This window comes from Phyllopteryx taeniolatus, chromosome 8, assembly GCF_024500385.1.
Source record: "Phyllopteryx taeniolatus isolate TA_2022b chromosome 8, UOR_Ptae_1.2, whole genome shotgun sequence".
NCBI lineage: Eukaryota > Metazoa > Chordata > Actinopteri > Syngnathiformes > Syngnathidae > Phyllopteryx > Phyllopteryx taeniolatus.
The window spans coordinates 15,348,869-15,374,998 of NC_084509.1; the positions used below are offsets into that span (position 1 = coordinate 15,348,869).

At 41.4% G+C, this 26,130-nt stretch overlaps 1 protein-coding gene across 2 annotated transcripts in view; it reads left to right on the forward strand.

The window, feature by feature from the left end:
• grik4 (glutamate receptor, ionotropic, kainate 4) overlaps positions 1-26,130 on the forward strand; it is a 408,097-nt gene that overhangs the window by 220,689 nt on the left and 161,278 nt on the right. For both annotated transcript variants that reach the window (XM_061782686.1, XM_061782687.1), the window contains one exon: positions 21,135-21,299. In XM_061782686.1, the coding sequence (XP_061638670.1) occupies positions 21,135-21,299 (165 nt within the window). The remainder of the gene's footprint in view (positions 1-21,134; positions 21,300-26,130) is intronic.

Sequence of the window (26,130 nt, forward strand, 5' to 3'; positions counted from 1 at the left end):
ACATGACATAGAGTAAGAACATCCTTATTCTAGTCAAGTCAGCCTAATCTTTATAACCCTTAAAAGAGTCTCAAAGGGCGTTATGGGCCCACAGTCCACAAAAATCAACGACTTCCGCTGGTCTAGACCACCTATCTGGTCAAGGAAAACTCCAACAAAACCGATTAAGAAGTAAAACCCCTAACTCCTTTTAGGATGACCAGACTGTAATGGATGTCAAGAGGGAAACACTTTTAACATGATATGATGCTGTACAATGTCAGTTTAAAACACATGAGAGTCCATTTAATGAAGTGAAGCACCGCAGGTCGACCCCTCGGGGAAGTGGTTCTCCTCAGGACCTGTCCCGGTCAGTTGATGCAGAATCCTCCACAGCAACGCTTCCAGCGAAATGGTCCTCCTCAGATCTTGTTTTAGTGGGGTGATGCAGAATCCTTACAGCCATAGTCTCACTTCACTCACTGCCACCTAGCACCCTCTCAGAGCAGAGGAGGGGGTGAGGAGAGAGGAGAAGCAGCAATAAAACAGGCCAAAATGCAGATGTTCCAGATGTATTCCTTTTTTGGTGTTTGTTAGTGTGTAGTGTCTAGTTCTGATGCGCTCAGTGAGGCACGGTCTCCAGTCTCCTGCGGTAGTATTTTGAAACAGAAAAATTGTGATGGTTACTGGGATGCAGATACTTCCATTAATCCTACTTTTTTTTAATTCACAGGACAGCTCGAAAAACCAATTTCTGTGTTAAAACAAATGTAATGGCTTAAGATAGTATGAGATGACTGACTATCTTCTTGGAGTAGTTCTGGCTTGATGATAATGATCCCCGGATGCAGGCAAACACTGGCACACTGTAATTGTAACTGATTTCTCGGTTGCTCTCCCTGGACAGTTATTGAGCACGGCTGTGGGAATTTTGGCTCCCCTTGGATACAACTCCTCAACGTTCGAACATGTCATCCTTCCTCTGCCTATACGTCTCTTTCAGTGCTTACAATCTATATCTCCTTGATATCATCCTTGATCTTTGCCATCTTTTCAAAAGTACTTAAATTCTCTTGAGGGCTACTGATTTCGCCGTCAGCTCAGTTTGAGTTTTTTCACTTCAAGTGGATGAGTGCAGCTCCGTCAGGACCGCTTTGTCCCAGTTATGAGTTTTCAAAATGTGAATGCTAACAGCGAGCTTTGAAGACTTCTACTTCCAATCATACAGAAGACCCAGAGATCGTTCTGTCACACTCGTCTCATTCAAGGCAAAGCAAAGATAAAGGATGAATGAAAACACTGAGCGGATATCAATCCCATGCCAGCTGCATTAAAGTCAGTCATGAACAACGACACTGCTTATGGTGCCCATGGATGCTCACATTATTCCAAAACATAACCCTTCTTTTGTGTTTTGATGAGAGCGGTATCCTTTCGAAAGTGAAGGCTTTTGCATATGATTCCTATCATTTTCCCACTCATCCAGCCATTCAATGACCCCTCTGCTTTGCATAACTGCATCTATATTTATAACGCTAACACTCATGTATTCAATCTCCTTCATTTGTCACCAGACTCTTTCCAATGACCTCTGACAATTTATGAAAAATATGCTGTGATTTAATCATAATCTAATTAAGATCTAATATTACTACAGGGGGAAACAATAGTTTTTTAAATGTCTATTCACTGCAGTATTTAAAAAGCAAATGACATCCAAATAAAACATTCAGTACGCACAGATAACAACCTTACTTGCACATTGTAATATGCTCCTTTTCCAGATCCAAGAGCAGATCATAGCTGCGTCATTGTAACATAGAATGCAAACAGACATGATTATCCACAATGTACTGTATATGACAACATATCAAGCTTTCTAACTTTGAAAATGAACGGTGGTAGTGGTTCGAACATCTGCCTTACAGTCGAGAGGCTTTACTCACAGTCTTGGCTCAGGCCTTCCTGTGTGGGGTTTTCAACATCTCCCTGTGCTTGTGTGGGTTATGCCGGCTACTCCACATTCCTGACACTTTCTTAAAACCAACGTTAGGTCAATTGTAGACCTATTGCCTATTGGTGTAAATGTGAGTGCGAATGGGTGTTTGTCTATACATATGGGCCCTGCGATTGGCTGGCAACCAATCCGAAGAGTAACCCCGCCCGCTGCCCAAAAGTCAGCTCCAGCAACAAGTGGTATAGAAATTGGATGGATGGAGATTTTGACTCTGAGTTTGAAGTCATAACTTTGTTTTGGCCCTTCACTGCAGTGCCTGAGTAGTTCTCCATGACGGTTGTATGAATTTGCTTTCTTTATTTATTACCACTTGGTTTCTAAAATGGTTTCTTTCTCACCATATTTTCCTCTCTTAACCTTTCCTCAAACTATCTGCTGGTTTCCTTTGACCTTCCAGACAATTACATGCCTCTATCTGGAGGCCCAGGCCTGTTGAGGGAGATAGGCCGACTGACAGTTAATGACACCCAGTGAGAGTGGAAATTCCCCAAGGGTAGTTTTCTTATTTTTTATTTTTTGCCTGCAAACCTGCCATCCTTTCATCCCACAGTTCCTAAATTCAAACTACAACTGCCGCATTATTGCCATTTCCTTGATAATAACCATCATCCATCTACTCCCCGTCTCTATTGTCCTTGTTGAGATTGTCCTTGTGCCGGACCCTTCGTACTCACTGTGTGTCAACCGCCATCTGTTGATTCAAACGAGTTGGCCCAAACTTATTCATTTTCATTTATAAGCATAACCCGTCTTGTGCCCATATTTGATATGAGCACCCTCTCAGTACTCATCCCAAACTTTCACTCATTTTCACTAATTTTGACATTTGACATTTTTTTTTTTTTTTTTTTTTTTTTTTTTTTTAAGAAGGATGATTACTCACTTTAATTTCTTCTGTGGTTGCAAGACAGAAGAAGTGATGGTTTAAAGTAGTTGAAAGGCAAATTTGGATGCAATATTATATGCTTATAGACGTAGAAGAACGGAAGCTCTGTCATAATTGCTTCTTCAGTAATGGACTCTCTTTTCTATTTGTTTTTAAATTTCCCTTACTTAAGGCACATTACACCACTTTGTGATTAATAATAGGTGGAGTTTTCATACATTGGTTCATAAAATGTTTCCTCAATTTGTGGACCCTACTCAAGGAGACACCAAGAGCCCTATTTTTGTGATCTGTGTCACTGTGCACCAGGAGTGGTTTAGAGTGATGTTGGTAATTTTGTAGACCAGCACAGCCCGGCGGATCAGATACTGACCGGGCTGCGCAACTGTGTGTGTGTTTACAGCTGACTTAATTCGGCGCCAATCGAAGGAGCTCCTCTCTTTCCCTTTAAATGTGGCAGTGTCGACGGCTGTGGCTCAGTAGGTAGAGCAGGTCGTCCAGTTACCCTAGGGTAGGTGGGTCAAATCCCAGCTGCGACTGTGTGCATGTCGAAGTGTCCTTGGGCAAGACACTGAACCCTAATTTGCTCCCAGTGGGCGTTGTAGCGCCTTGCATGGCAGCAGCTGCCCATTAGTGTATGAATGTGTGTGTGAGTGGGTGAATGTGAGGCTTTTTAAAGCACTTTGGGCACTGTGATAGAGTAGATAGGTTTAGACTCATTCCAGTGTTCCACTCTGAAAGTTGTGATCAGTAAAATCATCCTTCCATCCAGTCTCTGTACCGCTTACCCTCACTAAGGTCACAGGGGTGCTGGACCCTTTCCTATCCTGAGTTTGGGCGAGAGGTGGGGTACATCCTGAAGTGGTACCCAGCCAATCGCAGGGCTCATATAGACAAACACCCATTCACACTCACACTCACATTCGCACCTTCAATTAACCTATCATGCATGTTTTTGGGATGTGGGAGGAAACCGGAGCACTCGGAGAAAACCCACGGAGGCGAGGGCAGAACATGCAAACTCCACACAGGAAGGCCGGAACCCAGATTTGAACCCACAACCTCCGAACTGTGAGAAAGATGTGTTAACCGGTCGGCCACCGTGCCACCCACTAGAATCATGGAAAAATAATTAGTTTTCTGGTATTAGATCTGTCGTTGTGACATAGATAAACGATACATTCACATTTAATGACCAAATTATTAATTCCAAAGAGTTCACATATTTTTTCTTGCAACTGTACATCCCATAGACAAACTGCATGCATTGTCCCTGTACCATTCTCTTCTGTTTATGAAATGTAACCACATGATCATCACAACTCAAGAGTTGGTAACATCCATCCATCCATTTTCTGAGCCGCTTCTCCTCACTAGGGTTGCGGGCGTGCTGGAGCCTATCCCAGCTGTCATCGGGCATGTCTGCTTATAAAGCTTATCCATTAAAGTGCTTTTGAAGTGCAAAAGTGCTGGAGCCAGTGTCCAGTGTGTACTGTCTTCTTGTGCATCCGTCTTTTATCCCTTAGAAACCCCAAAGCCTTTCGAGGATGATGTCATCGCTGTGCCCAGCTTTGACAGTAACTGTGCAAGACACCACACAATGCGCATTTCCAGGGCTGTCATGTTATGAGTCAGAAGGGTTGATATTTCCATGAATGAATCAATGAATGGATGAAAGTGGGATACCCAATAGCTTCCTCTCACTGCTACCACTGCTGCAATGTCCTGAAATCATGACTGGCCACAGGTGGCTTCAACCAATTTAAGACCAGGTTACAGCCTAACCTTTTTGAGCTGACCTGAGGCAACTACTACATTGATGACATTTTTACTTCCATGAAGTCCTAAAGCGTGACGGTGAAAGGTATTGTTTTGTTAGTTGGTTGAGTCGTTGTACACACAGCCGATTAACATGGGCTTTGTGGAGGGGTAATCATGTACCATGACAGAAATCATGTTGTTCTCTATCCACCATTTTCTATACCACTTATCCTGTTCAGGGTCAATGGGATCTGGAGCCAATCCCAGTTGACTCCAGGCAAAAGGCGGACTACAAGCTGGACTGGTTGCCAGTCAGTCACAGGGCACATATATAGACAGACGGCCATTCACACTCACATTCGCATCGTCACTGAGTGGGAACTGAACCCACTCCGCATGCATTGAAGTCAGGCAAATGTACCGCTGCAACGACCTTATGTCACTCTCCATGAACAAAAATATTAGCCTGGATGGATAGATGCACCCAAAAAATTACTAAGAACTACACCATTTTTTTTGTTTTACTTTTCTGATCAGGTCAATATGAAACTGTGCGTCCCATGTCCCAGAATAAAATACATTTTACCGTCCAATCGTCTTATAGTACAGTATGTCATCCTCTTTCAATCAGGTAGTGGCCTGCAATCAAACAGACAACTGGTTTACCTGAGCAGAGGTCTCTGCTCATTGTACTTCTGTTTTAGTCTTCTCGAATGCTTTTTGATAACCCTTTCCCATTTGTCAGCCACTATTCAAATTCTCCAATTTGTTGATCGGATATTTATGAACGTCCAGTCTCTACTTCATAATACGGCTCCCAAATACTATAACGTGAGGATTGTAAAGTGTTTAATTTTCAGCTGACCCACTCTGTATATGACTGAAACAAATACAACATATGATAACATTACTTGACAATGTGATGTCACTGTTGGAGGGCACGGTGCATCATAGTGCGCTTTGTTGGCAATTGCAACCGAGATGTCGACTTTCCAGTCAGTTTCTCAGAATCACATTTTTTCCACTCCATTTTCTGGCACCCGATGAGCAACCATTCCCTCTGTTAAATGGAAACCTTAACCTATTTTAATTGAAACTTCACTCACTTGAATTGTCAAGGAAGGGCACATTTACAATAATTGTTACTCATTGTTACTGGTGACAGTTTTGTGCATGTTTTATTCTCCATTAAGATCATATTAGGCAGTGCCAGCACCTTGTTCTGAAACTAATTGAAGTAACATGTAACAGCCACGAAAGTACACTAATGCTACTAATATGCTTTATGCTCTACTTCCTCCACTTATCTCATCTGTCTTTTAATGAAAACTGAAAAGCTACATCTGACTACAATGGCATCTATCCTGATCTCCTGACATCGGTATTCTGTGTTTTGTTTCTGGAGATAAGCCCACTCCCGTGATTCGAGGGGTTCAGTGAACCACACTGCCTGGCTGTCTTTGTATGACAACCATCGTTCACTCACGTTCGCACCACTCTCAAATGTAAGCCATTCCCTCTGATGTCGAAATTCTTGCCAGCAGCTACGGAGCGTGGAAGGGGATTAGTAGCTATAACGACGTTAGGATTTGGAGTGTTGGTCTTGCCCCAGCTGATTTAATTATTCTTTTTTTTTTCAGCGAATAATTGCTTTCTGAGTTTGCAGGCCCTTTAAGATTGGCATTGAGAATTAAATAAAAGATAAGAGAAGGGTGAGCGTACGGTCCAACATGTTATTTCAAACAGTGTGGGACCTCGACCTCTGGCGGTGTCTACTTTTGTATGTCTTGCATGTCGTCGATTCACTCACAGAGGCAGTGGAGTGGGCGGGCTGGTGCCATCCGGACAGCTCATGTCTGCGTGACCTGACTTGTTTTGAAAAAGCGAGCCAGACTGTTTGATGTCACACTCTCTCTACCTCCAAAACCATTCTTTTTTTTTGGGGGGGGGGGGGGGGGCACCACCATGTTTATCACAATAAACACCCTGTTGAATTTGTGACTGCCAGTTCTGCAATTTATTGCAACACCTACTGTGTCACGTGTGCCTTTGTCTTTTGATAGCCAAGAGTCTGTTGTTGTAACACTTTGTTTGCTTTCTGTTATCTCCCGCAATTTGTCTTTTTGGACACCTGCCACTCCCCATGTGACCTGGCTGCGTCTGTTTCATCAGTCTGAGTGCTCGCCTGACAGGTGCACCGCTGGCGCATTTTATGATGTCCTGTAATCACGCTGACATTATCACAGCAACCTGAGTGTGGAGTCCTTTTACAAACTTCTGAGTAATGCATTTTTACTTTAACTTAAATATTTAAAATATTAATAGCAGTGTAGATGACCTGTTAGGACGTCTGCCTCACAGTTCTGAGGTCATGGGTTTGAATCTTGCCTCCGGCCTTCCTGTGTGACGTTTGCATGTTTTCTCTGTGGTTGCGTGTGTTTTCTCCTGTTACTCTGTTTTCCTCCCACATTCGAAAACGTGCATGTTAGATTCATTGAAGACCAATTGTCCCTAGGTGTGAATTTCAGTCAGGTGTTTGGACTTACAGTGCCGTATGCCTCTGATTCAACGTAGTACGTTTGCCTCAGAAAATACATCCATCCATTTTCTATACGGCTTTTCCTGTTCATCATTAAGTGTTACTGGAGCCTATCTCAGCTTATTTCGGGTGAAAGGCAGACTGCACCCTTGGCTGGTCACCAGTAAATCGCAGGGCACATAAAGAGACAGACAACTTTTCACATTCACATTCACACCGTCACTGAGTGGGAACTGAACCCACGCTCCCTGTACCCACATCAGGTGAATGAACCCACACACTATCAGTGAAGCTCGGATAATACAGATCACAGTATTTAGATCATCCATCCATCCATCCATCCATTTTCTGAGCCGCTTCTCCTCACTAGGGTCGCGGGCGTGCTGGAGCCTATCCCAGCTATCATCGCGCAGGAGGCGGGGTACACCCTGAACTGGTTGCCAGCCAATTGCAGGGCACATACAAACAAACAACCATTCGCACTCACATTCACACCTACGGGCAATTTAGAGTTTTCAATTAACGTGCATGTTTTTGGGATGTGGGAGGAAACCGGCGTGCCCGGAGAAAACCCACGCAGCCACGGGGAGAACATGCAAACTCCACACAGGCGGGGCCGGGAATTGAACCCCGCTCCTCAGAACTGTGAGATTTAGATCATGTGAAAAATAATTATTTTAATAGTACTTGGGAGCTCAACATGGTTTCTTCATAGAGTCAACATAATTCAAAGGAAAGTAAAGATTTAAAATTTCATCCGATCTGACCGTCTTGGAATCTGACACTATGTATTGATGTTGCTGAATGTATCGTGCTTTGGGGGGGAAATTAGGAGTTCAACGAAATGAAACATTATAATGAATGTATCGTTTGATACGATTTTAGTCGATTTTGTGGAGTTAACTCATTTACTGCTAGATGATTTTGACTTGATATTTCGAGACCTATAGAATATTTTGTTCTGTGACAATATACAAACAACCAACCTTTCATAAGATTAGACACTTCTTTCACTTGAAAGTTTGTTCCAAGATTTTTCCGTTCTTTTATAATCAGCAATAGAACTTGGGTTGGTTTCACCAAAAACACCGGGTTCTGACCAACAAGCAAAGAAAATATGCTTTTCTGAAAAGAATTATTAAGAACAGTAACTTTAACACTAATATTTTTGGGGCTTTTGTGACACCTCAAATTATTTAAAATAAAAAATAAAAATAATTTAAAAAAACAAGACATAGAATGGGCTTTTGATGGCAAAAGATCAGAATCAGAATCCATGGCTGTCGGGGCCAATTTGTCCCTTGGCATTAGGGAGGCCAAGACGGAATACTCCAGGAATATCGCCCACCGCTTCAGTGACAGCAGTGACACCAGGAGTCTGTGGCGTGGTATTCAGAGGATTACGGACTATAAACCTTCACCACAGAGCTGCGACAGATCCACCTCCCTGCTAAATGGGCTAAATGACTTTTTTGCTGGCTTTGAGGCACACAAGAGCACCCCTACACACAAGACTCCACCCCCTCCTGGTGACCAAGTGATGACACCGACAGCATGAAAAGATCTCACAACAGGATCAACACGAAAAGCCCCGGGCCCAGATAACCTGGTCGTGTTGTGAGGCAGCTGATTTCACAGATGTCTGCGGACAATTTCGAGTCAGGGTGTTGTCCCCACATGCTTCAAAGCCACCACCATCATCCCGCTCCCTCTCGTCCGGTAACGCTCACTCCCATCCTGATGAAGTGCTTCGAGCGGCTAGTCATGCACCACATCGAGCCCCCCCCCCCGTCCTTGGACCCCTTCCAGTTTGTATATCTGCCCTCCACTCTGCCCTCACACACCTGGAATCTAAGGACTCATATGTCAGACTGTTGTTCATAGACTTCAGCTCAGCATTAAATACCATCATCCCTCAACTACTGCTCTACAAATTGGACCAGCTGGGGCTCAACACTTCGATGTGCAACTGGCTGCTGGACTTTCTGACAGGGAGACCGCAGGCAGTACGGGTTGGGAGCAACACATCTAGCACCATCACTCTGAACACGGGGGCCCCTCAAGGTTGTGTGTTGAGTCCCCTCCTATTCACCCTGCTGACCTATGACTGCACACCGACATACAGCTCCAACCTCTTCATCAGGTTTGCAGATGACACTACTGTGTTGGATCTCATCAGCAACGGGGACGAGACAGACTACAGGAGTGAGGTGTGCCACCTGGCCGGGTGGTGCACGGACAACAATCTCTCCCTAAATGTGGAAAAAAACAAGGAGATTGTAGTGGACCTCAGGAGAGCGCACTCCAGCATGCTCCCCTGAACATCAACGGTGCTGTGGTGGAGAGAGTGCGCAGCACCAAGTTCCTGGGATTGCACATCACCGAGAACCTCTCCTGGACCAGCAACACCTCATCACTGCCCAACGTCTCTACTTCCTGCGCAAGCTGAGAAGAGCCAGCGCCCCGACCCCCATCATGTGCTCCTTCTACAGAGGGACCTTAGAGAGCATCCTGACCAACTGCATCACTGTGTGGTACGGAGCCTGCACCACATCCTGCTGCAAGACTCTCCATTGAGGGCAGCTGAGAAGATCATCGGAACCTGCCTCACCCGCAAAGCCGTCCGCATAGCAGGGGATGCCACCCATCCATCACACAGCCTCTTCAGTCTGCTGCCATCAGGGAGGAGACTGTAGAGTCTGCGGGCCAGGACGAGCCGATTCGAAGACAGTTTCACTCATCAGGCTGTCGGGAATCTGAACTCTCTGCCCGCTCTGCCCCCTCTACCACTTCTGTCCTCTGTCCACCTGAACTCTGACGCTCCACCTACATGCACATGCAAACACACACATGAATACACACAGACACATACACACACACACCAGACTCAGTGTCACGCCAGCCACTTTAGCAGCATTGGGGTTTTGTCATCTAATTTATATGTCTTATTTGCCTTGGTTTTCTCCTTGACTATATTGCACACGTCACCTGATCTTTGATATTGCACATTGAATTAATAATTTTTATACTGTATATACCGTAGTTTTATTTAGCTTTTTATCCATCCATCCATCCATTTTCTGAGCCGCTTCTCCTCACTAGGGTCGCGGGCGTGCTGGAGCCTATCCCAGCTGTCATCGGGCAGGAGGCGGGGTACACCCTGAACTGGTTGCCAGCCAATCGCAGGGCACATACAAACAGACAACCATGCGCACTCCCAGTCACACCCACAGGCAATTTAGTCTATTTAGCTTTTTATATTTATATTATTTGTACTGTCTTTGTAGCACCGCGGGCCCTTGAGTACCGTCATTTCAAACCTCTGTATGTGTTACGCATATTGAAGAACTGACAATAAAAGCACCTTAACCTTGAAAAAAAAAAACTTATTTTCAGATATACAACTAATAAATGCGCCATGACCGATATACCAAATATATACATGCTTTGTTCAAGTTTCAGGCGCCTAAACTTGTCCAACTTCCAACATGTTGGCAATTCTGTCCCTCATAATTGATGCGACAAGTCGAGATTCTCCCCATAATGCTTATCTTCAACTCAAAATCGATGCTGATCACAAATGCAATGCGATGCTGTCATCTATTGGTGTCTGTTTGTCATTACAGTTATGTAGAAGTTTAAATTTTACAGACAAGTTGGGCGAGACTCTCTTCTACGGTTAGCCCGTGAAAAACATACTTGACTAATAAATTCTTCGGTCGCCGTAAACGGTTGGATTCCAGTTGACAAAAATAAATGTCCACTGCAGTGAATGAGTTAATTGTTGAGTCACTGTACCTTGGAGTAATTAAGGAAAATTGGAGTGCATGACCTCATTTCAACCAGAAGAGGCGCTGTGGAGTTGAGCAGTTGTTCAGTTTTTACTTAGTTTGCCAAAGAGGACCAACATTATGTCAAGCCATGAAACAACTCATTATTCTGCACAATACAGCACTGACATCAGAACGATTTCAGAATATTCAGAGAACGACCTTCTCATGCTATTAAAAATCCATCTGTCCATTCTCAATAGCACTTATCCTCTTCAGGGTCACGGGGCGCTGGAGCCTATCCCAGCTGACTTCGGGTGAAAGGCGGACTACACCCTGAACTGGTTGCCAGTCAGTCGCAGGGTACATACTGTATATAGACACGGACAACCATTCGCACCATCACTGAGTGGGAACTGAACGCACCCTGCCCGCACCAAAGTCAGGCACAAAAAATAATAATAAATAATCCTTAATTTCCCCTCCAGTTGATCAAGGATTTTCAGTTAAGTGACGACCTATCCCAATTTAAACAGTTATTCAATAAAAATTCAAGATAACGGGCAGTTTTTAACTGTATACCACAGTGATGAAGTGGTTCACGTTCCTTCTCGTTAGACTGGAAGTAACATTACAACAATTTATACGCCAGTACAGTCTGTTCTTTCATCATTCAGCCTCACATTGACACAACTTTATCAGCCCATTTGCACACATTGTGTTTGGTTCCTGTCGTCACATAATTACATTATGTGACGGCAGGAAGTCAATTTCTTGCCACCTTGTCTTCTGAGAACAAGGTTTTCTAATTATGTAAGACACTACATGCACTTCCTGTAGTGGTGTGCACCACAGGGTTTGCGGATGAGCTTGATTAAAAAAGGAGGAACCCTTTATTTTATTTTATGTGCCATCTTACCAGTAGGACGGCTGGCTGTTGGAGGGGAGGGTTCATATGTTTCTGTTTAGGCAGCAGTGAGTGATGAAACAGAACTGTATTTTTTATTTTGAGTCAATATATGTGTGTGGCTTCAAATAGACTTTGTTCAAAATCATTAGGCACATATGGCTTTTGTTTTTCATTTTCCTAAATAGTCAATTCCATTTAAAAGGAATGAGATATTTCATTAGCAAAATTCTGTAGCTTCTATCCATCCATCCATTTTCCATCCATCGTCTGTACCGCTTTATCCTCACAAGGGTCGCGGGCGTGCTGGAGCCTATCCCAGCTACCTTCAAGCGATAGGCGGGGTACACCCAGAAGTGTTCGCCAACCAATCGCATGGCACATATAAACAAACAACCACTTGCACCTACGGGCAATATTGAATCTTCCGTTAACCTACCATGCATGTTTTTGGAATGTGGGAAGAAACCGGAGTACGTGGAGAAAACCCACGCAGGCACGGGGAGAACATGCAAATTCCACACAGGTGAGGCCACATTTGAACCCTGGTCCTCAGAACTGTGAGGCAGATGTGCTAACCAGTTGTCCACCTTGCCGCCCGTGGCTTCTATAATAATCAGAGTTTTATTGAACAAAACAAAAACAATAAAAAAAAATGTTTTTATTAAAAATTACAGCGGTGCCTTGAGATACAAATGACTCGACACACAAGTTGTTCAAGATACGAGCTGTCGTTAGGGCGATTTTCTTAATTTGACTTCCGAGTTTTGACAGCAGTTTGGCAGATAGTGAACAATTTAGGGCTGCAACTAATAATTACCGTATTTTCACGACCATAAGGCGCACTAAAAAGTCTTAAATTTTCTCCAAAATGGACGGGGCGCCTTATAATGCGACGCGCTTTATGTATCCACTGAGTTCCAAAATCTATAAATGTTGTTGTGTGACTTTGATGAGCGTTCCGCTTGACTGTCTGGGAGCATTTCCTGCCGAGCAAAGGTGGACGTGACTGAGGACAGCATGCGGACGTTAAAGGGGGAAGGGTGCCGATATGTGCATTGTGCAAAACAACATCTGTTTGGCTAAGGACCCCCGAAAATGGCACCTACGAAGAGACACGCTTATGAAGCACAGTTTAAACTGCAAGCTATCAGTTACGTGGAGGAACATCGGAATCGAGCAGCTGCGAGAGAATTCAAGATCAGCGAATCCATGGTTCGCAAGTGATGGAAGCAGGAAAACGCCGGCATCATTGCTGAACAGCCCCCCAGCAACAAGACTGACTCCGACAATGACGAGAGGGAACCCGGCGTGTTCATTGGAGAACTTGCCCAGCTGTTCATTTCGGCTACAGAAGATAAGGACTTTGATGGATTTGTGGATGAGGATTGATAAAAAAAATAACGTGAGTAAATTGTTAAATACTTCAATAAAGTACAACCGAACTCGGTTTTGCTCCCGCTGCCTTTTTAAAAACATTGTTTTAGCGTGCATGAATGGTACCATATGTTTTACCATGCCTGCGCCCAATAATACGGTGCGCCTTATGTATGTGTTAAATACAGAATAGACCCCATAACCGAGACTGCGCCTTTTAATACGGTGCGCCTTATGCTCGCGAAAATACGGTATTTTAATGATCGTTTAATCTGTTTATTGTTTTTTGGATTAATTGATGAATTGGATTAATAGACGTTTTAAATTTTCCATCCCTTTATACTAAAACATTTCAAATTGACAATGCAGAAAATGCACAAACATAAATTGATTATGATTCAGTTACTAGTTTGGTCCTTACAATGTCAGAAAACAGGCAGAAGATATTTGCAAATGTTTTATTTTGATGAAACACAAAGATAATCAGTCTGCTTTATTATTATTATTATTATAATAAATATAATGATTATTATTTAATGGACATAATAAATGTCATTAGTAATATATTTATTGAAATTCCGAGGATTTGGACAATTTTAAGTTGATTTTATGAAATGATTAATTTATTATAAAAAATCTTTATCAATTAATTTGATAACCCATTAGTTGTCAATTAATCAATTAATTGTTGCACCTATAGATCAATGCTTCACAAAAGAGGCTTCAAGATGTATATTGCCAGTCCCAGTTGAAGTTTACTTTAAACCCAAACAGAAAACGAAGACTTACACGTTGTGTATTTAAAATAACAACACAACTTTGCTTTCTGCTAGCTTAATGCTATGACATAATGGAAAATTCAACAGACGGTCTTACGAATAACATAAATAGTTGTGGTGAGCAATGGATTTTTGAACGCAAATAGTGCATCAACACATGTAGACAGACAGTATCACAATACAGGCATATATTATTATACTCTACGAAAGACAACTAATATTATAGCGACTAATAGATTCACTTACCGTAGTTGTGAAACTATTCTTCTTCGTTTGTGTCTGCATGACTTTGTTATACTGCCACGCATTCTTTCGAAAATGTTGAGGTCAGGGGAGTATGGTGGCCACATTGTACAACCCCAATTCCAATGAAGTTGGGACGTTGTGTTAAACATAAATAAAAACAGAATACAATGATTTGCAAATAATGTTCAACCTATATTTAATCGAATATACTACAAAGACAAGATATTTCATGTTCAAACTGATAAACTTTATTGTTTGTAGCAAATAATCGTTAACCTGACCTTCGATCCCTCAGGCGGCAATGCATCAAAAACCGACATCAATGTGTAAAGGATATCACCACATGGGCTCAGGAACGCTTTAGAAAACCAATGTCAGTAAATACAGTTTGGCGCTACATCCGTAAGTACAACTTGAAACTACTATGCAAAGCAAAAGTCATTCATCAAAAAACACCCAGAAACGCCGCCGGCTTCTCTGGGCCCGAGCTCATCGAAGATGGACTGATGCAAAGTGGAAAAGTGTTCTGTGGTCCGACGAGTCCACATTTCAAATAGTTTTTAGAAATTGTGGACGTCGTGTCCTCCGGGCCAAAGAGGAAAAGAACCATCCGGACTGTTATGGATGCAAAGTTCAAAAGCCAGCATCTGTGATTGTATGGGGCTGTGTTAGTGCCAATGGCATGGGTAACTTACACATCTGTGAAGGCACCATTAATGCTGAAAAGTACATACAGGTTTTGGAGAAACATATGCTGCCATCCAAGCAATGACTTTTTCATGGACGCCCCTGCTTATTTCAGCAAGACAATGCCAAACCACATTCTGCACGTGTTACAACAGCGTGGCTTCGTAGAAGACTGGGGGTACTAGACTGGCCTGCCTGCAGTCCAGACCTCTCTCCCATTGAAAATGTGTGGTGCATTATGAAGCGTAAAATACGACAACGGAGACCCCGCACTGTTGCATAGCTGAAGCTGTACATCAAGCAAAAATGGGAAAGAATTCCACCTACAAAGCTTCAACAATTTGTGTCCTCAGTTCCCAAACGTTTATTGAATGTTGTGAAAAGAAAAGGTGATGTAACACAGTGGTAAACATGACCCTGTCCCAGCTTTTTGGGAACGTGTTGGAGCCATCAAATTCTAAGTTAATGATTATTTTCTAAAAACAATCAAGTTTATCAGTTTGAACATTAAATATCTTGTCTTTGTAGTGTATTCAATTAAACATAGGTCAAACATGGTTTCCAAATCATTGTATTCTGTTTCTATTAATGTTTAACACAACGTCCCAACTTCATTGGGGTTGTACGTTTTTCTCCCTTCATACCCATGGCAGCTAAAGCTTCAGTGGTATCTGCCTTTGTCTCTGTCTTTGTCTTACATGCTAATTATTTTACAGCAGAAGGCATTGTTCTTCTTGGCCGGTAATGTTTAGTTAGTAAGCTCCACATAATTTGCAGAGGTGGCCTTACTGGCCTTACATTTCACTCCCCTTATATGCGAAAACCTCCCCAGAAGAAAAAAAAAAATCTCAAACATTTATTTAACCTAATTACAGTATACATAATAATTTGTAACACAGCAAATGCATGTTGTAATAATAACAATTACTGCTCAAAGAACCACACATTGTCTTTTAGGTTATTTGAACTGCAACAGAAATATCTGCAAGAATTTACGCTTTTCAATGTTTGAAAAATGAAAGGGAGAACAGATTTTGTTTTTTCATGACACACCTCATGTATGCGCATCACTGTCCATTTTACTTTACAATTCGCTGTAAGGAGAGTGACCTGTATGCCATAGAAGCCAATTTGAATTGCAAGTCAGTGACCAACCTTAACATTACATACGCGTCACACTTAAAACAATTCTCAAATGATTCCTTTTGATTAACGCCATTAAATCACACTGGCCTTGCGTTGTAAAGAAAGAGTAAAACATACAAATCTATTGAAAGTAGATACTGTAGCTAGTAGCTGAATCAAGGTGCTGCGAGAGGGTCGTTCTCTGTTTGTCAACTGTGAGGTTTGCATCCTTGATATGTTGTTTTCTCCTTGCCTCCTCGAAGCACAAAATGATTTGCAAACCCTGGTCAAGTGATACTACTTCAGTTTGTCCTCATTTAATGTTTGACAAAGTGCTATTCTTATCACGGACTCCACAAAAGATACTCTTTCCTTTGTTACCTTTCACGTCCTGTCCTTTTCCAGACTAGCCAGCTCACTCATTCGTTTGGGGCAAAAAATACTAAACCCACAATTATTGTTCAAGCAATTTTATATTTCAGGCACTACCAAATGAGCAAAGAAACAATCCTGCTAATGTACAATCAAACCCTTCTCAATTTCCTGACTCGTCAGACAAATAAGCATGACCTTTGCTCATACAGTACAATGCTTTAATAGTTGGTGGACATTTTACCTGAGAAATCTGGTATGTTTTTGCATCACTACACCCCTAACTGTAAATGTATTTTGGACTCTTAAGTTATTTGATGTGAAAGGTGCAGTGTGTGAAGGTAATAAAACTGTGCAAGTTGCCTGTCAGTGCTTTTGAATAAAACATGAACTGAAGAGAAAGTCCATTCCAAATGAATGTCACGGCAATGCACTATTCAAACTTCTGTGATCAAAGGTCAAGTCAATGTGAACTACTCACTATTTCACCATCAGGTAATAGCTTTTTTTCTCCTTTTACACCTATGAGCACATTGCCATTAAATACAACGTACAGTGCGCTTCAACTAGTTCATTTGATATGCATTTAGCACTTGGACAGCTGGAGACGTAACAACTTGGTTAATAGACAAGCCAGGCGATTCCACAAAAGGATAATGACTTTCTTACCCTTGACTGACACTTTTCTGAAACTTTTTAAACTGAGAGCATGTACTATACTTAAGTCATGGCAAAAGTGGGGCGGCATCTTTTTCTTTTTTTACTATAAAGAGGCTGCTAACCTTCACAGAACATGAACCCCATTGCAGTTTGAACTGTGAACGCCTCGATTCTGACACTCAGTTAGGATTTGTTACTCCTGGAAAAACAAACATTATATATCCAGTCTTCCTCTGTAAGGTGAATGGGCAGATACAAGAGGGGAAATGTTTCATTTTAAGGTCTCATCGAAATAATTTCTTTTTTTACTGTTTTATGCATACCATTGGTTAAAGTTAGTCTCTGACCTGGTTTAAGTTTGAAATCTATGCAGTTTGTCAGGGGTGTCAAACTCATTTTTGTCACTAGCCACATCACAGCTATGGTTTCCCTTGGCGGGCCATTATGACTGTAAGCCCATGTAAATATATGATCACCTGTAGCGTGAATTGGTTATTCAATAAATGGACTTCATTTATTGTAAGATCACGAAAGGGATCGCATGCAGTACCTCGCACGACCACTGGTCAGATATAGTTAAACTGTTGATATTTCCTAGTATACGATCTCGATTGTTAAAAGGGGCAACTTGTTGCGTTGTTTGTTATGAACACGTCCTAACAAGGAAAAAAAACCTCGATAAATCAGTTATTTCTGAAGGGTTGCTGCGCTAATGTAATTTGGGTAGTTGTCCGACTTTAGAGGTTCAACTCTTTGATTCAAGAAACACAAAGAGCACATTCCACATATTTTGTCAGGTTTAATTTCTAATTCTACAAGTCCAGAGAAAAATCTATATTCTACTTAAAAAAGGTGAGACAAATAGCAAAGGGTGACACAGGGTGAACTGCCTAAGGTGAACAGTTAGTAAGTACTTCCATTTGCCAAGGGTGAGATTCGTGAGACTTTAAATAATTACTGACTAATGGTTTCAAGCGGCAGCCAAGGATTAGAAGGAAGTTTGCCCTGAGCGCCGACTTGAAGGAAGAAGAGAGGTCCGCTTTGCCAAAATCGATCTGCAATATTCGTTACACGCCTCATATTATTACATAATATGGATAACTAGTTTTGAAAATCATAAGTCAGTCAACAAATGTTCGTTCACCTATTATTCAATTTATTTTAAAAGGGGGATTGGTAAAAAAAAAAATGCCTACAATATCTCAACATTAATAAGAGTAAAGCCATTTGCAATTGTGTTATTTTAACAAGAAACATGAAGTCCACGTACATGATTTGCTTTCGCGGGCCACATAAAATGATGTGGCGGGTTGGCCCCCAGGCCTTGAGTTTGACACATGTGGGTTTACTAAATGCAAAAGACGATAAATGGCATGAGGCTTGCAAAGCGACCCAATCAGATTTCTGTGTGTTTGTGACGTACAAATCTACTAATTGCTCATTGTCATGCCAGTTGAGTTCACTGCAAGCATGTAACATTCATAGAGTATCACCCAGTGCCAGGTACTGGCACATTTTAGAGTTTTTGATAATGAATCAATGTCAATATTTTTTTTTGTTCACCAGTTCCGTAGTACTGTACTAGAAATTCTGACCACTTTGTTCAATTGAATGGTTACATTGTGGCGCACTGGTGTGATGTCAAACTATCTACACATGTAGCTGATGCAGCTGTTGGCATCTCAACAACACACCTGTTGAGGGAGCAAAAGCCAGATCAGGGCTAATCTTTCCAAATTGTACCCTTGTGAAGTTAGAACTCTACTTGCTTGCCTTAAATGAGAGTAGTGCATACAGTTTGAATGCATTGCCTTGCACCATGCAATAAAGGCCAGTGTGCCTCACTCAACTATTGTTGCAAATGAAAACGTTGATATGCTATATGATATAACAGTTTGGTTAGTTTGGTGCCGTTTAATGCTCAAAGGGTGTTACGCAGCAAATCAGCCAGGCGTGCATGTTTACAAAAGGACCACATCTGGTAGAGACGCTAATAGACCTCTTAAGATCACTTTCTACTGCTGCTTTGCGCTCTCAGAGGAATCTTTTTTTATTTTATTTTTATTTTTTTTAATACCTGCCCGTAACAAAGACTTTCTTCAACGATCCACAGCCTTAGCACATCTCCCAGCAACTCATCGATTGCTTTTGCTGGATCAAGGGCCAGCTCATGCTTTCCGTGTATGAAATCAGTCTTCCTTGTTTGCCAGATGTCACATATTGACCAGCCCTAAATGAGAGAGCCCCATGAGATTGGGCCACATCAGAATTATAAATTTTGTTTAGCTACATGTATCCAGACATGTGCAATGTGCCATGTTTGTGACTCAATCTTGCTTGGGGGTGATATCACACATTTTGTTCTTGTCAAATAAATTTAGCACTAATGAGATGAGAATAAACAGGAGGAAAAACAAAGGCGTAAGTTAAGATCACATGACCTTGATTACTCTTATCAAAAGCCGATAATTTGTGTGCGATTAACAAAAGGCCTGTGGGTCGGCAAAGAGGTTACAGAGGAACCTCTAAAAGTAGAATGCCCTTAAAATGCAACCAAACTCACCCTTTTTTTGTTTCTAAATTCATTAAATATGTTTGAAGAGAAGTGCTGAAAATGTGCAAAGACAGAACAATATAGTACTGACTTGTTGAGCTATATCTTAAGACTTTTTCTTCATCTCTTTGTGTTAGATTATTTGGGCGGGGCTAAAAACTAGCCCTGTGATGTCAGCGGGCTTGGGACGTATACTTTCTAGCATTAGGCCCTCCCCCACTATATAAGCACCAAGCACCTTTATTCCATGCAGTGGCCATTCGGCGGAATTGCCACTTACTCATTTATTTTAACCACCCCATTACTACCAATATAGCGTGCAATTGGCCATCAAACTATGTCCGCAACTCAAAAAAACACATCTTCTCTTAATTGTAATGTGTTTTGTGTTATTTGGGCTACAGTGTCTCTGCTGTCTGTGGCTCCACGCACGTTTCGTTGCAAGGCAGCGGCAAAGCGGACGGGCTCCACTGCGGCCCATTGACAGCCGACAACTGTTAGAGAAGCCGCCCGAGGTCCGGTGCAACAGTGTTAGGGTCGTCATCCACATGCGTCGCGGAGCATGGTGGAGGAGGGGGGAATAAAATCATATGGCTATGACCGCCAAAGGCTGAACCTCGGCAGACATGGCACTGTGTGCACCATGGTACCTGTGCCAGGATGATTTCCCCCCCCTTTTCCTCCGTCTCTTCACCGTCGATTAACGGGCCGCTGAAAGAGCATGTACAATCGCTGCGAATTCTTCTCCTCCCGCTTTGCAGGAGCCATGAGCGGATGCTCACACTTCAATTTTGTGTGTTGACCATACATGTGCAGTTCTGCTCGCAAGTAGAGCTGAACTGAAATGTAGAATGCAGAAATGTAGCAGTTCATTCCTAAGGTGAGTGTAGTTGAATAGTCATCAGAGAAAAAACAGTGGGCATTGAAACCACTTCGGTGTCCGGTTTGAGTCACCTCTCTATATTAGAACTTGAGCACTTTCATTTGCATCAGTAATTATCCAGCACAATTGTGATTTTTCAAGTTTTTTGTAGCCTCAATTTATTTACTTGCTAATTCGTTTTAATCATTGAAATTTGGCAGGCTTGTTAACTCACTCTTCACTTATTTTTACTTTACAGGGACTTAAAAGTTTATTTGGAAAATCTTTTACACTTATTTCCATATTGTATTTAAACGGTGAACTGTAAAGTGGTGCTTCAGTAATTGGAGTCCCTTCATTGCTGGATGCAAAGATGTCCTTTTGTCTGAACTTTTTAAAACCATTTTATTCATTTTTATCAAACTGTTGTCGTCCCTCTTGATCCATTGAAACAATATGCAAAAAATGTCACTAAAGGGCACTTTAAGAGTAAGTGGGGGAAAATTATTTCAAGACATCAATTTCATACAATTCCAACTTGAGGATAGTGTTCACTTGTCATTTCTTTGCCTTCCACAGTCAATACCTCCTTACCATTGCCCTTTTTGTGCAGCTGCCATCCTTGATGACCCGATGGAGTGCAGCAGAGGAGAGCGTTTGGCCATCACGCTGGCCAAAGACAGCATCAACAGGAGCAGCAACCGCTCCATCACAGGAAAGCTGGAGGTGGACATCTTTGAGCTGCTTAGAGACAGTGAATATGAAATGGGCGAAACAAGTAAGTAACAGCCTTTGAATTGTTATTGAGGGTGATTAATAAACTGAGTAAAATAACATTCAATCGATCATATGTAGTAAAGTCGTGGGAAACACAGCTCATGATGAATTACTAAATCCGGGTTTGAAATAGAACTCTTTGTTTCCTCTGTATCTTCTTTTAACTTTTTTGCAATTTTTAGCAACTTTGATATTTTTCATTGACATTGTGACAGGAAGTTAAAAGATACTTAGGAAATTATGCTATTAGGCTAACAATATATACAGATTTGAAATGTATCTTTAGTGACACCAGTCCTGGAACCTTTCGGACACAATGCACCAATAACTGATGTTTCTGTGACATAACCTACCAAAGGTTTGGTTTGGTTTCTCATTCAATAGCACTAGCAAATATGTCCAAACCTTTAACTGGGAGTGTAGCCATGTAGCAAGGTGTGGAAATTGAATCAGTGACTGAATTAATTCATTCACGGCGTTCAAGGTTCATGTCGATCATTAAAAAGTCTTAAATTTGATTTTCTAATTATAAGGCCTTAATTATCAATAAAAAATGTACTCACCGGCAGAGTGAACAACATTGGTATATTTATAAAAAAAAAATATCTCGTCTAATAGTGTGATTGCTTCAGTTGCCACAATATCAATAAAACACACCAATAGAGGCAACTGGACTCTTCTTGGTTGTTAGATTTGTTGTTGTTTTCCTATTCTGCAAAAACATTCAAGATAACTTACGTAAGTATACTATTAGGCTAATGATTCATAAAAATAGCAACGTGACAAAATTTCCCCAAAATGACAGTCTGTTAAAATACTGAGTCTCGTTGGAATGGCCAGTTCGACTTGAGTAGAACGCACCAAGAATTTCTAAAATCAGATGAACAGGTCAACAGAAATTTAGATTTTTGTGGAAAAAAGGCCTTTTGCAGAACATTTCTGTGTGATATTGCCTGTAGACAATCTGGTCAAAAAGTGCCTTCAAATGAGAGTAAAACAGTATAACTTGATTGTTTCTCAGCATATCTCATTAACCCTTTTGTTTCATCTGCTATTTGGGCCACCGCTTCTCTGATTTGCTGAAAAGTTTCAATTTAAAAAAAAAAAAAAAAAAAAAGAAATATCCACCAATAAGCTCTTACAGGCTGAAATTCCAAGGGGTTCTCCAGGTAGATGCTTTAAGATAACTAGGACGTTTCAAATGGCGTCTCTTGCACTTAAAGGGAAATTGGTGTTGCAGCAGGAGTTCAAAGAGGACAAGGTGCAAAATGACAATGTAAGCAGTGGGAATAATCAGAATCAGAATCATCTTTATTTGCCAAGTGTGTCAAAAACACAATGAATTTGTCTCTAGTAGTTGGAGCTGTTCTGGTATGACAACAGACAGTCAATTGACAGAGAATACTTTTGAGACATAAAGACATAAAGGCATGTTGCAATGGAATTGTAAGTTAACTGTTTAAGAAGTTAATGGCAAGAGGGAAGAAACTGTTGGAATGTCTGCTTGTTTTAGTTTGCATTGTTCGGTAGCGCCTACCTGAGGGAAGGAGCTGGAAGGAGGTGGTGACCTAAATGTGGAGGGTCCAAGAGGATTTTGCATGCTCTTGTCTGAGTTCTGGCAGCATACAAGTCCTCAAGGGTGGGTAGGTACCGACAATCTTTTCACCAGTTTTGATTGTCCGTTTTGATGAGGCCGATGACAGTGGTGTCATCTGCAAACTTCAGGCATTTGACAGCCGGGTCCGTTGAGGTGCAGTCGTTCGTGTAGCGAGAGAAGAGCAGCGGAGAGAGGACAAATACTTGGGGCGACCCGGTAATGATGGTGCGTGTAGATGAGGTGGCCTCCCCCAGCCTCACCTGCTGTGTCCGGCCCGTCGGGAAGTTGTAAATCCACTGACGTTGGCAGGCGAGACGCTGAGAGAGGAGTTCGGGGATGATGGTGTTGAACACAGAGCTGAAGTCCATGAACAGGATTCACGTGTAGGTCCCCGTGCCATCGAGGTGTTCTAGGATGAAGTGCAGTCCCATGTTGACTGCATCATCCGCAGACCTGTTTGCGCAGTAGGTAAACTGCAGGGGGCCCAACAGGGGACCTGTGACTCTCTTGAGGTTGTCCAGCATAAGGCGCTAAAAAGGACTTCATGACCACAGATGTCAGGGCAACAGGCCTGTAGTAATTCAGATCCGGGATTGCAGGTTTCTTGAGGACTGGAATGATGGTGGAGCATTTGAAACAGGATGGTACTTTGCAAAGTTCCAGAGATCTATTGAAGATCTGTGTGCAGACTGCATCGAGCTGGTCCGCGCAGACTTTGAGGCAGGATGGGGACACATGGTCTGGGCCTGCCGCTTTGTTAATCTTTTGTTGTTTGACGATGCGTCTCACATCCTGTTCGTCGATGGTGAATGCAGAAGTCAGAGGTGTCATTGTGGTCGGTGGTGCGGCTGTGTGGGTGTGGGGTGGGAAAGTGTCCTTTTCAAATCTGCAGTGGAAAGTGTTCAAGTCATCGGCTCGTCTACTATTGTTCAGCTTGGGGGGATCGTTACTTGTAATTAGTTAGCAATTGTAATGCATGCCAGACGGATTTAGAGTCGTTAGCGCAAAACTGTTTTTCTATCTTTACTACATAGTTTCGCTTTGCAATGTTGATTTCTTTAGTGGTTTCTAGCGCAACCATCATTCCTCGATATGCATCCTCTTTAGCGTAGTGATGTTGCTTAAGTTTGGCAGTGAACCACGGTTTGTTGTTATTGAACGTGCAAAATGACTTTTTTGGTACACACAATAAGACTATATTAAAAGTCTAAAAGACAAACACAATCAGAAAAAACACAATAAACGAAACATTGTAACCGTACACAAAATCACTAACAAATGCTAACTTGACGTAAATAACACAAATGGGACATTATTCGTGAGAAGAACAGTGTGGGAAAAGCTCATGTACTTTACTCATTATTAGTTTCTTCATCAATCTATGTGTGATGGAGAATTTTCGAGGCGTTTGAAGTGCTCATTTGATGTTTGTTAGCTTTTTTTTTTTAGAAAATTCCACAGACAACTGCCATGTTGCTAATAAAAATATTTGTTTTGAAATGCAGGGTGTCTTCCATTCTACAATACAGTCCTAAATTCATAATTATAGTACATAATTGTATGAAAAACACTTCTCGACCATAAATATAGAACAAGCAAATAGAAAAACAGTACATATGGCAATAAGTGTGAGTGCCTTGTTGTGCCATGTCACGTGAAGTGACAATGTACAGTATTCTTACACAGCTGCACAAACTACAAAAGTTGTAGTTTCCCCCAAAGGCAAATACATTTAATTGAAATTATCTTAAACAATGTGACTGTTGCTTGGTTACAGTGACATACAGTAAATACTACATAATATTAAGTACACAACCTTGAATAGTTCCTTCTCTTTCCACCAGATTGACAAACACATGCCTTGCGCAGAACCATTTTCTCCTGTCAAACATTATTATTTAAATACTGTAGATAAGACATGGAAACTGTTTCTCCAATGCTGGATGCCTCTGCAATTCTTCATGCTGACTGTTCCCCTTTTAAGGTTTTTATTTAAAAGTATCTGAAATCAATACCATATGACTTGGAAATACATAGTTACTGTAATCTGCTATGACTGGAGCGTGTGTGCATTGATTTTCCACATGAATCTTTTTACAATCACTGATGAAGCTTCAGAGGCATTATCATTGAAAACACGGGTTCACTAGCTTCAAATATTTACATTAATTTCTGTAACTGGTTTACACAGAGTGGCGTTCTAAATGTTTTTCATGCATGTTAAAGTGAAGCAGGTTGGTGTGCCAGGATTGTCAGTGTACACTTGGCAAATGTTTTGTGTGTGTAAGTATGCGCAACGAGAAGGAGAAATTGGATTAGGGATGGATGAGTGGCCGCGGATAGATGGGAATATCACGGAGGGAGCGCTTCCTCATCTAAAAAGTCCTAGCCTTCAACCAACCTTCTCCCCTTCACTCTCCTGTGCAGTGGGAACAGTTTGGCAGATAGTTAACAATTCTTAAAAAAAAAAACGCTTCAAAATCTGTATTGCCATTACAAGTTTTACTGTCAAACTAAACATAAAACGAAGAAAAGTATTTAATTAAACACATTTAAATGAAAAAAAAATTCACATTTTATAAATGTATGCCCCCATCTAGTGGTTATGAAAAAGCTGTACACTTTCATTCCAATATGCCACCACCACCAAGAGGTTATGAAAAAGGTGTAGTGTACACTTTCATTCTAATATGACAGGGGTACATATGACTGCATATATCTCGTGTTGTGCTCATAAGTTTACATACCCTGGCAGAATTTGTGAAATGTTTTTTTTTTTTTTTTTTTAAATATGACTGAAGACTGAACAACAACCATCATTAATTTCTTTATGTTTATGTTTTGTTAAATGATAATGCTTTTCTGAAATGCTTGACAGTTTAATTTGAATCTCATTCAAATAAAATTAAATGTGTTTCGCCTGGCCCTTCATGTTTTCTTTAAGGGATTGTACCCATCTTACAAATTCTGCCTGGGTAATAAAACATATGAGCACAACTGTGTGTTTTCTCATTTACTAAATATAAGTAGGGCTGTGAATTTCAAAATAAGAGCAAGCAAATAAAAAGAAAGTATTACGTGTTCAAATAAAGTGCTTAACTTCAGAATAATTATTTAAAAAAAATAACAAAATACAGATAATACTTCATGTTTTGATCATATGTATAGAAGCAAAATCATGCGTTGTAAAATGCATTATACATTGGTAGAAGGGTTTTCCAGAATTTTGAGGTCT